Below are 18,812 nucleotides of genomic sequence, written 5' to 3'. Positions count from 1 at the left end.
AGTTCTTTTCATTTGCCAGTTATTTGGATTTTCAACAAATGGGAGTTTACTCTATTCAAGTTCAATATCCATAAGGTAGTTTTCAGAAAGAGTGAAACTTTTTGATGATGTTCATATTTATATCTATAAATACAAATGATGCAGATTTGGGACTTGTGCTATCAGATGACAAGATACAGCCCAAGCTTCAGCTCTTGCTAATTAAACGAATCAATTAAGAGACTACAGTTGCAACTGTGTAGCTGCTGTTCTATAGTAGCAATAACAACCCCGCGGGGAGGTCTTTTACTACATTAAAATGCTGTCCTCCACAACTCCATCTGATATTATTAGAAACAGTTATTTGTGTCTTGCTGTCATATTAGTAGCAAAGGCAAATTATGGAAATATGCAGACCAGAATGGTCCCAGTATGAGACCAGGTTGGGTTTTCAGCCTCCAAGGGAACAACTGCTGAAATTCCAAAGTTCCCCAAAGTTCTTTAATGGAACTGATAAATCTATCAGCACAGCATCCATTTAGAAACTAGGTAAGGGTCACATATTTACATACTTTCCTGCTAAGCTGATACAATTCAACTAGATGAATTATCATATTAAGTTTACCCTCCTGAGTTAAACTGATGGAGTTCAAAATTGTTTTCGATGGTTGTCATTAATCGCTGTTACTTCGTAAATGCTAACTTTGAAATCTAATTGTGCTAGCGTACCAAGGGTCATATTAATACCATTCTTAATGGTAAATCTTTGTAAAACATGTTTATTCTACTGATATTATTACTCAAGCTTTCAAGGCTAATAAGAAATAAAGTATATTTATTATCAATAAAAACTTAATTTAAAATGTACAATTTGAGATTTAAATTAGCTTTAAGAAGTTCAGTGTGATTTGGTTTCATTAAGATCCCTGGCTAAGCTTCAAAGACATATAATTTGATAGTTCCTCGAGAGTCCTTGGGTGAATGCCAGCAGCACAGCTATGAAGAAGCTGCTCAGCGCAATGTAGGTTATTTTCTCTTTCGGGCAATATGCATTGTTTTCACACACACAAAAAAACCTCAGTCTTACACAGATACGTTTGTCTTAGAATTGTGATGTTTTAAACATAATGGTACTTTTAAAAAATTAAATACAAGCAATGATTACAGTACAAAATTTGGAATCAAATGGTAACTTCTGTATTCTTCAAGTAGTAACAAAATATTCATCCTTATTGTGAATCACAGTTCAAGTAAGGAATTTGGGTTATGTAAAACACTGAACCTCTTCGGCTTCTTTGTGAGTTTATACTATCTGACATGCACAAACTCACAGCTTCACTAAAAATGTGTCCGCAAAACAAACAAGCAAAACCCAGACAATCTACAAATTGAAGTAGGCACAGATCACCTGGAAAAGTTCTGGGGAGGAGAGCTTTGACAGCTAAATGCACATTATGGACTGAATGCTCATGTCCCCTCCACCCGGTTCATACACTGGCGTCCCCATCCTCACGGTGCCGGTATTTGGCAGTGGCGCCTTCGGGAGGTAATCAGGTTTAGATGAGGCGTGAGAGCTGGGCCTGGCAGAGGAGAGGCAAGGGAGGAGGCCCTGATGCTAGCGCCTGACATGTTTGAAAACGAGCAACTAGGCTGGCTGAGCTGATGTGTATTTTAAAAGGATCACTTTAACCGCTATATTAATGATAAGCAGGGAGCAGGGGTGGAGGTGGGAAGACTGGCTGCTCCAACAATTTGGACAAGAGGTGATGAAGACTTTGGACAGGATGGGGGCAGTGAGAGTGGCGGAAGAGGGAATTCAAGGAAAAGATAAACTTTTAGCTTAAGCTGCCATTTTCTGAGACAGGAAAAATTGTAGGAGGAAGTTTATGTTGGTTTGGGTTTTCTTTTGCAGGTTGTGGCTGTCAAGAAGTATTTTTTTCAATGTTTGAACCCTGAGAAATCTATTAGAATGCAAGGAGCAATAACAAATAGCAGACACAGCACAAAAACCCTTTCTAGCATGAGAACAAGAGGTCCAGAAGACCCTACCCATAATGTAAGTCTAGGTAGCTGATAAAAAAAGAATGGCATGGATCTTTATGCAATGACGTAGGAAGATGTTCATAATTTACTGTTGCGTGAAAAGATGTGTAAATCCGTTTCTGGAAGAATACGTCTATTGTTAACTTCAAAACCTCTAAGGGATAAAATGAACACTTTGACGATGGTTAATTTTGTGTGTCAACTTGGCTAGCCAACAGTATTCAGATATTTGGTCAAACAGTATTCTAGATGTTTCTATAAAGGGTTTTTCGTTCTTTTTTTTTTTTTTTGGCCAAGGCATGCAGGATCTTAGTTACCCGACCAGGGATCAAACCTGCACCCCCAGCATTAGGAGCACAGAGTCTTAACCAATGGACCTCCAGAAAAGTGCCATGGTTTTGTTTTGTTTTGTTTTTTTCTTTTTTAGATGAGGTTAACATTTAAATCAGTAGACTCTGAGTAAAGCAGATTACCCTCTAATAACATGGGTGGGCCTCTTTCAATCAGTTGAAGAAAAAGGATTAACCTCCCAAGCAGGAAGGAATACTACAGGCACACTGATCTTGAACTTGAAATGTAACTACTCTGCAGGTTTGGGAATTGCCTCCACAATCACAGGAATCAACTGCTTAAAGTCAATCAACCAACCAATCTCTCTCTCTCTCTGTACATATGAAAACATAATACACATACTCTGTTGGTTCTGTTTCTCTGGAGAACCCTAATCCAATTTCTTATGAATTTAAATAAAATTTAAATTTTTTAGTTGAAAAAATAAGCACATGCCAAAGTCTCTGACTGTGTGGATTACAATAAACTGGAAAATTCTGAAAGAGATGGGAATATCCAGACCACCTGATCTGCCTCTTGAGAAACCTATATGCAGGTCAGGAAGCAAGAGTTAGAACTGGACATGGAACAACAGACTGGTTCCAAATAGGAAAAGGAGTACGTCAAGGCTGTATATTGTCACCCTGCTTATTTAACTTAAATGCAGAGTACATCATGAGAAATGCTGGGCTGGAAGAAGCACAAGCTGGAATCAAGATTGCCGGGAGAAATATCAGTAACCTGATATGCAGATGACACCACCCTTATGGCAGAAAGTGAAGAGGAACTCAAAAGCCTCTTGATGAAAGTGAAAGAGGAGAGTGAAAAAGTTGGCTTAAAGCTCAACACTCAGAAAACTAAGATCATGGCATCTGGTCCCATCACTTCATGGGAAATAGATGGGGAAACAGTGGAAACAGTGTCAGACTTTATTTTTCTGGGCTCCAAAATCACTGCAGATGGTGACTGCAGCCATGAAATTAAAAGATGCTTACTCCTTGGAAGGAAAGTTATGACCAACCTAGACAGCATATTCAAAAGCAGAGACATTACTTTGCCAACAAAGATCATCTAGTCAAGGCTGTGGTTTTTCCAGTAGTCATGTATGGATGTGAGAGTTGGACTGTGAAGAAAGCTGAGCGCCAAAGAATTGATGCTTTGGAACTGTGGTGTTGGAGAAGACTCTTCAGAGTCCCTTGGACAGCAAGGAGATCCAACCAGTCCATTCTAAAGGAGATCAGCCCTAGGTGTTCACTGGAAAGACTGATGCTGAGGCTGAAACTCCAATACTTTGGCCACCTCATGCGAAGAGTTGACTCACTGGAAAAGACTCTGATGCTGGGAGGGATTGGGGGCAGGAGGAGAAGGGGATGACAGAGGATGACCTGGCTGGATGGCATCACCAACTCGATGGACGTGAGTTTGGGTAAACTCCAGGAGTTGGTGATAGACAGGGAGGCGTGTCATGCTGCGATTCATGGGGTCACAAAGATTCGGACATGACTGAGCAACTGAACTGAACTATAAACTATTAATCAGAAAAGCAAGAATAACTACAAGTCTTAGGTGCAACACTTAAAAAGTACATATTGGACAGGTGTCTTCACATGCACTTTAATCTGTAAACTATACCACACCTCTATACATATATAAAGTACAAAGCATGAAGTAAATGGACATTGTTATTGATATCCTCTGTAACTCAGTGGCAAAGTCACTTTTCTTTTGATCTAAGCCACAAACTTGTCCGCTGATATCCTCAAGTTACAGAGCCAACAGAAATACCCAATGTAAATATACAACCTAAACAAGGTACCCAAAAGATATGAACCATTTTACAGATTATAAATGATACCTAACAGATGAATACACAGAGAAATATGCAAATAAAATAGCAACAAGTGGAGAAATGATATTAAAACAATAAAGTATCTTTTTCACCAAAGTATTTTGCAAAATTATACTACTACTAATATGGTACCTATAAACTCATAAGTAAAAATAAGTGTGAAGTAAGTTTCTTTTTACTATGTAGAGCTATATAATTTTGAAATTATTATTCAATTTCATTAGAAATGTGGACCTACTAGAAGAAGCTAGATGGAAAACTAAGCAAAAAAAACAAACAAACCAAACATAAAATATCAATCACCTGTTTGTTTGTTTGTTTGTTTTTTGGTTATGCCACCTGGCTTACTGTGGGATCTTACTTCCCTGACCAAGGATTCAACCTGGGCCCTCGGCAGTGAGAGCACAGAGTCCTAACCACTAGGCCACCAGGGAACCCTCCAAGGTCACTATTCATAAGCATCTTTTTAAAATTTGTTTTTATTTTTATTAAAAATAAGGAAAGAGTATCCAGCGAAAAAAGTACTTCAAAGATTCAACAAACTGCAAATAATTTTTAAAATTATTTTGTCTCTAGTAAGAAATAGCTAAACTTACTCCATCACGAGAATTTTCCCCACATGTTAAAGAATCCATTTCTTATACAAAGACATCTCACTTAACAGCAAAACAAAACCACGGTGAAGCCAAGTTCAAACACAAGGGCTAAAACCAGCTGATCACTTTTCCAGTTGATCTCTCTGTAAATTAAAGAACATATAAAGCAGTCATCCTTTCCTACTTACCACTGTGCCGAGAAACTGAATGCTCATGTTGCCCCCTGCTTCTCGAGAAAGACACTGGGGAAAAAAGAGACATAAAATGAATTCTCAGCCACACAAAAACATGTACCTGAATGTTCATAGCAGCATTACTCCTAATAGCCAAACAACCCACATGTCCATCGACTGATAAATGAATAAACAAAATATGGTATCTTCATGCAATAAAATATTATTTGGCCATAAAAAGGAATGAAGGGCAGATACATGTATGAAGTAAGACGCCAAGCACCTCTTCCTACACTTGTTGCCCACTTGTGCTTCTTCACTGGAGAAACATCTATTCAAGGCCTTTGTCTAACTTTTAATCAGGTTATTTAATTTCCTGTTGTTAAGCTGCAAGAGTTCTTTATATATTCTGGATATTAACCCTTTATCAGATGTATGACTTCAAATATTTCTCCCATTCCACAGGATGCCTCTTCACTCCGTTGTGTCCTTTGATACACAATTTTCTTTAAATTTGATATAGTCCAATGTATCTATGCTTTTCTGCTTAACAATTTTGGAGTTATATCCAGGAAATCACTGTCAATTCCAAAGTCATGAAGCTTTTGCCTACATTTTCTTATGGAAGTTTTATAGTTTTAGGCATTATGCTTAGGTCTTTAATCCACTTTGCGTCAATTTTTATTATCTAGTGTAATGTAAGGGTCCAACTTCAATCTTTCGTATATGGCAGATCCATATACAAAATCCATTAGATTTTACAGAAAGCCTATTGAATATGATCATCAAATTTACGTTTTCAACTCCCATTTATCCTGAGTTCAAGACTCATGTAGTCATCTGTTAGTTGGATATCAATACTTGGATATCTAATGCACATATTAAACCTAGCAAGTCCATACAGAATTCTTGATCTGCCTCCCCAAGCCTGCTTCTCCCCTAGCCTTCCCATCTCAGTAAATACTATCATCATTCACTCATGGCTCATCTTTAATTCTTTAACTTCCTTCATACCTAGTATCTAATCCACCTACCAATCTTTCCTATCTTCCCTCCAAAATATATGTCAAATTGGTTCACTTCAAGTGGTTGCCACCACTACCACCTTAGTCTACGCAAGGGCTGACCATTTTTTTCTCCAAAGGGCCAGATTTTGCTAGATTCTTCTCTTGATATCTGCCTTAGCATAACATTATTTTGCAATTTAATCACTTCCAATTGAAGGGTAAGTGAAATATCCTCAACAGTAGTTATGTAGATTATAAAATACGGAAATATTCTTTGCTTTTGCACTGAGATTTGAAAAATCCTGTTGGAACGCTAGTCCACTTCTTGTTTTGACAGCCCACGGACTCTAAAAAGCAACTTGACACTAGCTGTGACTCAAACGTCATTTGTCAAAATGACTTGACCACAGTGTGCATTTTGCATGTAAATGCTGTTTTGTCTTACAATTTCAGTGTGAATTCATTAAGAAATATTATCAAGTCCACAGCACAAGCTAATTTTCAAAGCTGTAAGATGTTCCATAATAGTGGCTGAGGACAGTTCTTTCTGTTCAGAAAAAGTTCAATCTTGGTCCTGCATCAAAAAAAAAAAAAAAATCCCAACAAACTCCTAAGCCACTGAACTGCTGTCAACAGGGAAAAACCAGGGCACTGAGTTGCTACATATGATAAAACTCCACAGACAGATAAAAATGAATAAAGGCGGCTGTGTCTGGTAAAACTGTATTTACAAACCTAAAATTTGAATCTCATATACTTTTCATGTGTCATGAAACACTCTTTTCTTTTTTCAACCATTTAAAGTGTAATACTTCCAAACTTTAAAAAATCACTCAACTAGTGAACTGTACAAAAACTGGTAGTGGGCTGCATTTGACTGACTCTTTGTCTAAACCATCATCAGCACCTCTCACGTAGATGACCGCCATGAACACACAAATGATTTCCTTGTCTCTACTACTTGTTCCCATGAGTCCACCTGCCTCACAGCAGCTCCTTTAAAGCACATCTTGCTGCTGCTGCTGCTAAGTCGTGTCCGACTCTGTGCGACCCCATAGACAGCAGCCCACAAGGCTCCCCTGTCCCTGGGATTCTCCAGGCAAGAACACTGGAGTGGGTTGCCATTTCCTTCTCCAGTGCATGAAAGTGAAAAGTGAAGGTGAAGTCACTCAGTCGTGTCTGACTCTTTGTGACCCCATGGACTGCAGCCTACCAGGCTCCTCCGTTCATGGGATTTTCCAGGCAAGAGTACTGGAGTGGGTTGCCATTGCCTTCTCCTAAAGCACGTCTTACCATTGTTCTATTCAAACTCTTCAAAAGTTTTGCAGTAGGAATTTAATAAAACCCAATTTTCTGGGTCTACAAAGATCCTATACGACCTGGTCCCTGTCTATATTTAGCACTCTCCTAACTACACTTGCAGAGTATATCATGAGAAACGCTGGGCTGGATAAAGCACAATCTGGAATCAAGATTGCCAGGAGAAATATCAATAACCTCAGATATGCAGATGACATCACCCTTATGGCAGAAAATGAAGAAGAACTAAAGAGACTCTTGATGAATGTGAAAGAGGAGAGTGAAAAAGTTGGCTTAAAGCTCAACAATCAGGAAACTAAGATCATGGCATCTGGTCCCATCACTTCATGGCAAACAGATGGAGAAACAATGGAAACAGTGACACGCTTTATGTTCTTGGGCTCCAAAATCACTGCAGGTGGTGAATGCAGCCATGAAATGAAAAGACGCTTACTTCTTGGAAGGAAAGTTATGACCAACCTAGACAGCATATTCACAAGCAGAGACATTACTTTGCCAACAAAGGTCTGTCTAGTCAAGGCTATGGTTTTTCCAGTAGTCATGTATGGATGTGAGAGTTGGATCATAAAGAAAGCTGAGCACTGAAGAATTGACGCTTTGGAACTGTGGTGTTGGAGAAGACTCTTGAGAGTCCCTTGGACAGCAAGGAGATCCAACCAGTCCATCCTAAAGGAGATCAGTCCTGAATATTCAATGGAAGGACTGATGCTCAAGCTGAAACTCCAACACTTTGGCCACCTGATGCGAAGAACTGACTCATCTGAAAAGACCTTGATGCTGGGAAAGATTGAAGGCGGGAGGAGAAGGGAATGACAGAGGATGAGATGGTTGGATGGCATCAACAACTCAACGGACATGAGTTTGAGTAAACTCTGGGAGTTGGTGATGGACAGGGAGGCCTGGTGTGCTGCAGTCCACGGGGTTGCAAAGAGTTTGACACGACTCGGTGACTAAACAAGTACACTTGGGATACTGACCTTTCTTCTGGCCTCCACACAAACCAGTCCTGTTCCTCCTCAGGGCCTTAACACTCGCCATTCTTTCCACTTGGGACTTTCCTCCCCTAGATTTTTGTAAGGCTTCCTCCTACTCCCCACAGGTTTCATCTCAATGGTAGCTATTCAGAGAGGACTTCCTAACAAAAGCTTCTCTCCCTACCTAAAGCCATCTCCTTACTCATCTTCAATGATTATCATGTTACAGTCTTCATGACCTTCTTAGCACTCAAGTTACCTTCTTTATGTGTTTACATGTTTGGCATCTACATCCCCCTGATACAATGTGAGTCTTGGTCACCGCTGTAACTCCTGAGTCTAGTACACTGCCTGAGTTGTATTGGCATTACTTTCTATGTAGGAGACATTTACAAAATACAACGGTTCCTTTCCCTTACCCTACAAGGGCTGGGCTGATTCCCAGGCAAACAGAAGTAATTCTGCAATATGTAAAATGGAAACAGGTTTAGAATTTATATTTTTACAAACAATTAAATTGTAACAATGATATGTAAACCATACATATAAGCACCAATAAGTTACCCTATTGCATTCAACTGAAAGCAAGTTAAAATTACATATCTACGGAGTCTCAGATTGTTCTCACCACAGCTACTCTGTGTACTTGAAAGCATCCACACCTGACATATCTCAGCAATAAAGATGGATGTAATAGAAAACAGGGAAATAAAATTTCACTCAAAATTGGAATTTACTTGGCTACAGGAAACAGGAATGCACACTTTTCTCACAGTCTAGAATTGAGACCACTTGGTTTACGAATCCACGGAGAACAAAGCACTCCATGCCTACGACGAGTCTGAGGCACGCCCAAACAAACACAAACTGGCCACTTGATAGGCTCAGAGCAAAAATAAAATAAAACTTAAAACTTTTTTCCTGAAACATATCCTATCCTAAAATATTTTCTCCAAATATTTCACCCACTTTTCTATTTTAAGTGGCACTTCATAGCTAGACGAAAATGGCCTTCTTTTCTTATTCTAATAGTCTGCTACAACATTTATAAAATATACTCCCTTTTCCCTTCTTTAAGGAAAAGAATATTTAAGAAGACTTTGTTAATGCAACAATTTCAACATTTGTTAGAATCAAATTCATGCACAATTAGCAAGATTGCTCACTCAAAAAAAGCAAAAACATTCACAAAGTTTTAAAATGCTCCAAAGATATCTCTCAGATAATAAAATCAGAGGCAGTTTCACCTTTAAAAGTAATCTTGCTGAACAGTAAGAGAAGAAACAGTCATAGTTGTCTCTTTCCCCTCACTGATTCCCAACTTGATAATATGTTTTAAAGGCCATTACTATGGGATTGCTCTTATCGGTCTTCAGTGCAGCTGCCTGCATTATTTTCCATAATCAGTGTTTATACTGTTCAAAATCCTCTTCTTGTGGCAGCTACTAAAACATAATTTTCTACTTAACAGATAGTAGAGAAGAAAGAAGTGTGTGTGTGTGTGTGGGGGGGGGATTGAGAAAGACACTTTCCCATTACATTAAATTTTTAAAAGCAACTCCAAATCATAAAACACATGCCACCAGAGACAAGAAAATGGCTAAGCTTCTAGGCTACACTACAAAAGCAGGCAGACCTGCACTGAAATTAATATTTTGAATTATGGCTGTAAATACATCCCAGCTGTTAAATAGTGATTAAATTTTTTGAAGCACAGTGAAAGGAGTTATTTCTGTGCTACTACTGGTGGGCTTGTTTCTAAGATGTGTAACTGTAATTGATATTTTCAGGAATGTGAAAAGGATATGGTTAATAATTACTCTTTCATTTCCTACTTCATTAGGAAAAAATACCATCCTCTACTTCTTCAAGTTATTTATTTATATATCCTATACATTCTAAATAGATGGTTTCATATTACATTTGATGACTCCAGAGTAACCACATGCATATAGTTAAAAAATAACAGCTAATTACTTCTAAGGGAATGGGGGGGGAACATCTAAAAAATGTGGGGTACACTTATTTGGGGCCTAAAAACGTAGACGATTACTTTCAAATTCACTTTTTTCTGGTACTGCTGAAGTATAAGCAAAATGTAAGCTACTACTTCATTTAATTTTCTTGTCAAAATATTCCTAACATATTTATTTTAGCACCTGTACTCATACATTTATTAGGATTAAAACTAAAGTTTGTTCTCAGAAGTTGTGGGAGTTATTTTAATCTAAAAACCAGAAAAAAGAAAATAACATTTTTCACTTGTTTTCTGAAATGGTGAGAAAATCCATTTCGTTTAGAAACAGAAACTCAAGGTTAAATCTTAAAAATCTATTCAAATTCTCTCTGGATAAGCATTTGGCAAATATATCACAGACATACATTCAACAAACACGATAACCTCTCTTCTATTATATTCCTGTGCTTGTATACGATTCTATATTACAAAGGCCCACTGAGCATTTTAAGTTATCATGTTATATCATCTATTTAACACTGCAATCAATTCACAAGTAATCCATTTAATCTGGTATTCTGTAGTAAATAACATGAGATGCATGTGACACTATTCCAAATTTGTCTGCTTTAACATAGAAAATTTGTTCCACTTAGTTGAATATCAATGACCTATTCAATGCAGAATGCAATAGGACTGCAATCAGCTTTGTACTGTTATTTATAATAAATTTATCTTCTCTTGAAAATATTTAAGCAAGAATATGAGAAATAAAAAGAAAACAGCCTTCAAAGGTACACCATGAATAGCTGCACATCACACAAATGCAGAAATTGTTAAGACCTTAGCAGGATCTCAAGATATTTTCAAAAGTATTTAGCTACTCTTCAGGCCTGTAGACAACCTGCTGTGAGCAGGTGGGGAGAAGAAATCATGCCACACAAAGAAGCAGGCCAATAGCAGTTAGTGGGCTCCGTTTGCAAATGTTCAAACAACGTGACTACGCAAAATGAAAATCTACTATGGAAAACGCTAGCGAGAAACAATACATCAAATCCCAGCAGACAAATTACATTGTAAGAAACCGAAAACTGAATTGTTTAGGGTAAAATTAAAGCGCTTCTTAAAAAAAAAAAAAATTACTTCACAGGAACAGACTACAGTCATATGAATAATAAAAGAAGTTCTATTTATCCGGCACGTTCCAGAGTAGGAAGGTGCTTGGATGTGTGAAGAAAAGCAGTGAGCTTAACATGTATAGAATGGCAAAATTTTCTGTTTAGTTTCAACACTTCAGTTATACGTTCCAGACGGGAAATCACTTCACTTTTTAAAAATTGTTCTAATTTCCGTTAAGCTTCTAAATAAAAATTTTAAAAGGTTGTCACCTAGATGAGAAATTTATCTTCTCTTTAAAAATGAATTTAGTTCATCTATTTCTAATTTTTAATGATAAAAACCAAAATTGTGGTTGAAATGAAAAGAGGAGCACTTTCTGAAAATGTGGGGTTTTTTTTTTTCCCCTTGCATTAACACCATCTGACTTACAAAAGATTTTATTTGTGAGCTGTCTAACTAGCCACATATGGCTACTGAGAATTTGAAATGTGATTAAGGCAACTGAGAAAATAAATTTATAATTTAATTTTAAATACAGAAGTAGTATATATATTTTCTTTTAAACACAACTTCATTGTTTCAGTGTTTTCCACTTTAATCATTCAACCTACATTACTTTTTGTCATATATATGTCAGGGGTACATTTCACTTCCGATATCATATTAGTAATTTTTAAATACTGTTTCAGGTAGAATGTTAACACTTTGGAAATACTGGATTAAATAAATGGATTTTAAAAAAGAACTTCAGTTGTTCTTGTTTTCTTAATGTGGCTACTATGAAAACCCAAGAACTGCAAATATGGCCCATATTAGATTCCTATTGGACAAACTGTTTCATTTCATAACTTTTAAAATTGGTAATTTGGAAATGAGAATATATCTTTCCACAAAAGAATGAGAAAAGATTGTTAGTTTCTCAGGTTATATCATTAAGACATATTTAGTATGCACTATTACTGATGGATTCCACATATACAGTGAAAATAGCAGGAATGCTCCAGCGTATCAGATCAGATCAGATCAGTCGCTCAGTCATGTCCGACTCTTTGCGACCCCATGAATCGCAGCATGACACGCCTCCCTGTCCATCACCAACTTCCGGAGTTCACTCAGACTCACGTCCATCGAGTCAGTGATGCCATCCAGCCATCTCATCCTCTGTCGTCCCATTCTCCTCTTGCTCCCAATCCCTCCCAGCATCAGAGTCTTTTCCAATAAGTCAACTCTTTGCATGAGGTGGCCACACTACTGGAGTTTCAGCTTTAGCATCATTCCTTCCAAAGAAATCCCAGGGCTGATCTCCTTTAGAATGGACTGGTTGGATCTCCTTGCAGTCCAAGGGACTCTCAAGAGTCTTCTCCAACACCACACTTCAAAAGCATCAGTTCTTCAGCACTCAGCTTTCTTCACAGTCCAACTCTCACATCCATACATGACCACAGGAAAAACCATAGCCTTGACTAGACGAACCTTTGTTGGCAAAGTAATGTCTCTGCTTTTGAATATGCTATCTAGGTTGGTCATAACTTTCCTTCCAAGGAGTTAAGAGTCTTCTAATTTCATGGCTGCACTCACCATCTGCAGTGATTTTAGAGCCCAGAAAAATAAAATCTGACACTGTTTCCCCTGTTTCCCCATCTATTTCCCATGAAGTGATGGGACCGCATGCCATGATCTTCGTTTTCTGAATGTTGAGCTTTAAGCCAACTTTTTCACTCTCTACTTTCACCTTCATCAAGAGGCTTTTTAGTTCCTCTTCACTTTCTGCCATAAGGATGGTGTCATCTGCATATCTGAGGTTATTGATATTTCTCCCGGCAATCTTGATTCCAGCCTGCGTTTCTTCCAGTCCAGCGTTTCTCATGATGTACTCTGCATATAAGTTAAATAAACAGGGTGACAATATACAGCCTTGACGTACTCCTTTTCTTATTTGGAACCAGTCTGTTGTTCCATGTCCAGTTCTAACTGTTGCTTCCTGACCTGCATACAGGTTTCTCAAGAAGCAGGTCAGGTGGTCTGGTATTCCCATCTCTTTCAGAATTTTCCACAGTTTATTGTGATCCACACAGTCAAAGGCTTTGGCATAGTCAATAAAGCAGAAATAGATGTTTTTCTATCACCTCCACTAGCTTTGTTTGTAGTGATGCTTTCTAAGGCCCACATGACTTCACATTCCAGGATGTCTGGCTCTAGGTCAGTGATCACACCGTCGTGATTATCTGGGTCGTGAACATCTTTTTTGTAGAGTTATTCTGTGTATTCTTGTCATCTCTTCTTAATATCTTCTGCTTCTGTTAGGTCCATACCATTTCTGTCCTTTATCGAGCTCATCTTTGCATGAAATGTGCCTTTGGTATCTCTGATTTTCTTGAAGAGATCTCTAGTCTTTCCCATTCTGTTGTTTTCCTCTATTTCTTTGCATTGATCGCTGAAGGCTGCTTTCTTATCTCTTCTTGCTATTGTTTGGAACTCTGCATTCAGATGTTTCTATCTTTCTTTTTCTCCTTTGCTTTTCGCTTCTCTTCTTTTCACAGCTATTTGTAAGGCCTCCCCAGACAGCCATTTTGCTTTTTTGCATTTCTTTTCCAACAGTAAAAAGAAAATAATCATGAAATACTATCATTTTATTTTCATTGAACAATAATATTTGAAGGAAAATGTTTAATTATTAGATGAAGAAATGGATTTTAAAAGTATTAAAATTCTAAAGAGGGCCTTTAAGTATCTTCAGGAGTTTTTAAGGTTTATATCCCCAGTTCTTTATTACAAATTACCTTATTTCAAAACATATGATCTCTTCCCCCATCAGATAAATGTATCATTAGCTCTAGACTTAAAGTTATTAATAATGGTGGAAATTTGTGTCCAAGAGTATGATTCTCTCGAATCTTATTTAAAATACATAATAAAAAAAGAAAGTACCATGTAGACATGTGGACATACTGGAATAAGAGGTGGTACGTGCCATGAATAATTAGTGATGCCAGGGGAGAGAGTGCAAGCAAGGTGTGTGCACACCTGGCAAAGGAAGCAATGAGCAACAGCCTGGGTGGACCCTACTCGATAACCATCAGTGGGTGGTACTGATTGTCTGCGCCAGCTCAGGGGCTCCCACGGCCAATGAGGGCAAACAGGGACTCGACTGGACGGAGACGTGCTCTGTAAGCAAGATGCTCTCGTGGGCAAGTTCCTGGGAATACAGTGATTCTGTATCTGCACAGACCAACCCGCCATGCTATCCAACAGATAACGGATTTCGCAAATGTTGGAAGATCAGGAATTAAAGAGAATCGATAAAACGGCTAAGAAGGCTATCTTATGCACATAACTTAATTTGACGAAGGCTTAGAAGAAATCTCAATCTTAAAATGAAGGTACAGATACGGCAGAGTTATTTCTGAGATTGCAAAAATGAACGATGACTACCCATTCATCCACCCACTCAACCATTCGTCCAGTTACTGAGCTTTAACATGGGCCAGGAACTCAACAAGGAGGTGGAAATTCAAGGTCAAATCAAAACTGAAACAGGTAATTCAGACCAATTAAAACAATTTAGTCATTTATAAAATTCATTATCCAAATAATGGTACATGCCAAAATACTATTTATTTTTAAGGAAATGAACGGATAATATTAAATTCATGAGGCTTACCAATGGAAACAAGGAAAGTGAACGGACAAATGTAACCTGATTGGAGAAGGGAACCAACTACTAAAGCAAAAGTAAGGCTTCCTCCCCAAGTATTAATATTTTATCAGCTAATCAAATAAAGATGTTCAGTGCTCTTTCCACGTAGATACAGGGTGGTGGTGGTGAAAGCCGCTCAGTCGTGTCCGACTCTTTGGGACCCTGTGGACTACACAGTCCATGGAATGCTCCCGGCCAGAATATTGGAGTGGGGAGTCTTTCCCTTCTCCAGAGGATCTTCCCAACCAGGGATCGAACCGGGGTCTCCTGCATTGAAGGCAGATTCTTCACTAGCAGAGCCACAAAGGAAGCCCAAAAATACTGGAGAGGGTAGCCTATCCGTTCTTCAGGAGATCTTCCCAACCCAGGAATCGAAGCAGGGTCTCCTGCACTGCAGGCGGATTCTTTACCACTGAGCTATCAGGGAAGCCCGGATTATCAGGCAAGACTGTGTAGACACAGGGATTCAGCAATAAAACTTGAGAGGTGTTAAATACCCACATATCCTTAAGCAAGATGGTAGACCACGCTACCTAGCAGGACATTCTAGGCAAGAAACTAAGAAACGGCAAAACCAGCAATTACCCATTCCTACTTCAAGACAATAGGAAAGAGGTTAAAAAATAATTAGAGGACATGAATTCTTAAGCTAAGAATTCAAGGTTGAAAACTTCAAGGAATTCATGAGACTCTCTTGATCTTCTGTGACTCGTGGATTTTGAGGGACACCTTGGGCTTCCCTGGTGGCTCAGACGGTAAAGTGTCTGCCTGCAATGCTGAAGATCTCGGTTTGATTCCTGGGTCGGGAAGATCCCCTGGAGAAGGAAATAGCACCCCATTCCAGTACTCTTGCCTGGAAAATCCCATGGACAGAGGAGCCTGATAGGCTACAGTCCATGGGGTCGCAAAGAGTCAGACAGGACTGACCGACTTCACTTTCACTTTCACTAGGGAGGATAAGCAAGACTCCTGGTAACAGGGAAAGAAGACAAGACTGTGGTGAGGCACACATGTGGCCCAGACGTGGATCACAGAGAAGAGACCCACGCTGGGTAACTTTAAGAAACTCTGCCTACCAGGAGGGACAGGAATCAGGAAAAGACAGAGCAGGGCATTAAGAGTTGTGCAAGTGAGGAATTCCTCCCAAACCCACAAAATGTCCTAGAAGACCCAGACAGCTTTGGGCACTTGTCATGCCCGGGAAGAATGAATACCATGTGCCTTGGTCAACCTAGTTCCTCCAACAAGTTACTACTCACCCTTCCCCCATCCTGCAACTGCAGGTAGGAAGTGGAGGAAGCTATAAACCAAGAAAGAAGCAAGCAACACTCTTGTATTCCCTGAAAACACTTCTCAGTCTGAGAAATTTTACCAGCTTTAATCGAGAGGTGTTTTAGTTTTTTTTTTAATCAGTTTTGACATTACAATGAACTAAACTTTCAGACACATTCTCTGCCAGATAGGCTATGACTTTGCTTATGACCTGATAGCAACTTTATGCACTGTGAGAAGTGTATGTGAGCTTATGCATGGGAGGAAAAAATAAACTGAGATGACAAGTTTGAAAGAATGGTTGTAAGACGGTTACTTCTACTGGCAGCAAAAGAGTTCCACTTATGCAACGAGTTGGTTACACAGTAAAATAAATAAAGAAATGGTAAGTATTGAGAAGTACCCTGAATGCTTTTTTAATGACGATCCAGAAAATCCTGTCCTACAATGAGATGCTGCTTCACATCCATTAGGAGAGCTACTACAACAACAGCAACGATCAGAAAATACAGTGTTGGTGAAAATGTGCAGAAATTAGTCCTTGAGTAGTGCTGGTAGGAGTGTAAAATAGTGTAGCTGCTGTTGAAAACAGGATGGAGCTTCTTCAAAAGATTACCCTAGAATTACCCTGTGATCCAGCAATTCCAATTGTGGGCATATACCCCTGAGAACTAAAAGCAGGGACTAGAAGGGGTATCTGCACACCCATTTTCACGGCAATATTGTCCACAACAGCCAAAAGGCAGAAACAGCCCAAAAGTCCATCAACAGATGAACGGATAAACAAAATGTGATATGTATATATGTACTTTATGATTGATAATTAATTTTGACATGTGTCACGACACGGGTAAACCTTAAAGACATGCGCATCGAAATAAGCCAGGTTCAAACACACACATACTTTGTGAGCGCACTTCCCTGAGGAGCCTAGGGTAGTCAAATTCATAGTGACAGACAGCAGACCTGTGGCTGCCAAGCACCGTGAGGAGGGGGAACAGGGCGGGGAGGGCGGGTACTGTTTCAGGGAACAGAGTTTCAGTTTGTGAGGACAGAAAGTTCAAGAGATGGACAGTGGCTGATGGTGGCACACCAGTGTGAATGTACTTAATGTCACTGACCTGCACACCTGAAACTGGGTAAAATAGTAAATTTCATGTTTAATAATTTAGGTCTATTTTAGCACAATTTTTAAAATCCTGTTGAGGTTACAAAGTAGTGTGGAAGGAAGAAAAATCTTGATAAAAGTGCAGCAGATCTGATCTCAGGCTGGCATAGAACTCTGGTAGATGACTGGTGGGCGCTTCTCTGGAGGCTCAGTGGTAAGGAATCCACCCACTGGTACAGGAGAAGCAGGTTTGATCCCTGGGTGGGGAAGATCCCATGGAGAAAGAAATGGCAACCCACTCCAGTGTTCTTGCCTGAAGAATCCCATGGACAGAGGAGCCTGGCGGGGCATGAAGTCAGACACAACTTAGTGACTAAACCACCACCACCAGATGATGGGTGGCTTGGCATGTAAGAAAGCACGGAATGCAGGGTTCACTTTCAAAACCTTGTTTTTAAGAGGATAACCATCTAACAATGACAGGCAAGGCCAATACAAACAAATTTAAAAAATAAGAAGAAAAATGGTCAAAGCAGAAGACCAGTGCTCATGGGAGACAGGATTTTGTGGTTGCTACGGTACCCCACTGTATGCATGTGTGCGTCAAAGTCAATCAGTCGTGTCCGACTCTGTGATCCCATGGCCTATACACAGTCTGTGGAATTCTCTATGCAAGAATACTGGAGTGGGCAGCCTTTCCCTTCTCCAGGGGATCTTCCCAACCCAGGTTTCCCACATTGCAGGTGGATTCTTTACCAGCTGAGCCACAAGGGAAGCCCAAGAATACTGGAGTGAGTATCCTATACCTTCTCCAGCAGTTTTTCCCAACCCAAGAATTGAACCGGGGTCTCCTGTATTGCAGGCAGATTCTTTACCAACTGAGCTATCCGGAAATCCCTACTGTATGCATAGAGAATTCAACAAACCGTGTCAAGTTCTCATCATCAGCTTCTCCCAAAGTCAGCCCTCTGTTTTCTGTAAACTGCCAGCACCCTACTTTAGAACCCATTACCTCATGAGTGAAGTAATACGAATATTATATCTTCTAAATGAACTTTTCCACTCCCCACTTCAATCCCGTAACCCCTCTTTTATTGTGAAGACACAAGCTCCCACAACAGCATTCTGATGGACATTACTTTCCTCTGCAAAAAGTGTCAATGACATCTCAGTTGGTGATTGAAAAGCATAGACTCTTTAACCTTCTGTTCACAACTTGGCTTCTCCAACCTAATTTTCATGTGTAGCTCACGTTACTTCCTCACTTGAATCTTCCCCATTCACCTCCCATTTCATGAACATGCAAAAGTATCTCAAATGTCATCTGAGACCCTTAGCCTGCAAAAGACACACACAAAATCACACACTTTAAGTGGCTAGGGATTCCC

General features: G+C 39.3%; 1 protein-coding gene across 5 annotated transcripts in view; it reads right to left on the bottom strand.

Annotated features, from left to right (window-relative positions):
* PCCA (propionyl-CoA carboxylase subunit alpha) overlaps positions 1-18,812 on the bottom strand; it is a 417,781-nt gene that overhangs the window by 65,349 nt on the left and 333,620 nt on the right. For all 5 annotated transcript variants that reach the window (XM_061435312.1, XM_061435309.1, XM_061435310.1 and 2 more), the window contains one exon: positions 4,986-5,039. In XM_061435312.1, the coding sequence (XP_061291296.1) occupies positions 4,986-5,039 (54 nt within the window). The remainder of the gene's footprint in view (positions 1-4,985; positions 5,040-18,812) is intronic.

This window comes from Bos javanicus, chromosome 12 (genome assembly GCF_032452875.1).
Source record: "Bos javanicus breed banteng chromosome 12, ARS-OSU_banteng_1.0, whole genome shotgun sequence".
NCBI lineage: Eukaryota > Metazoa > Chordata > Mammalia > Artiodactyla > Bovidae > Bos > Bos javanicus.
This window is presented reverse-complemented; position numbering and strand designations above follow the sequence as displayed.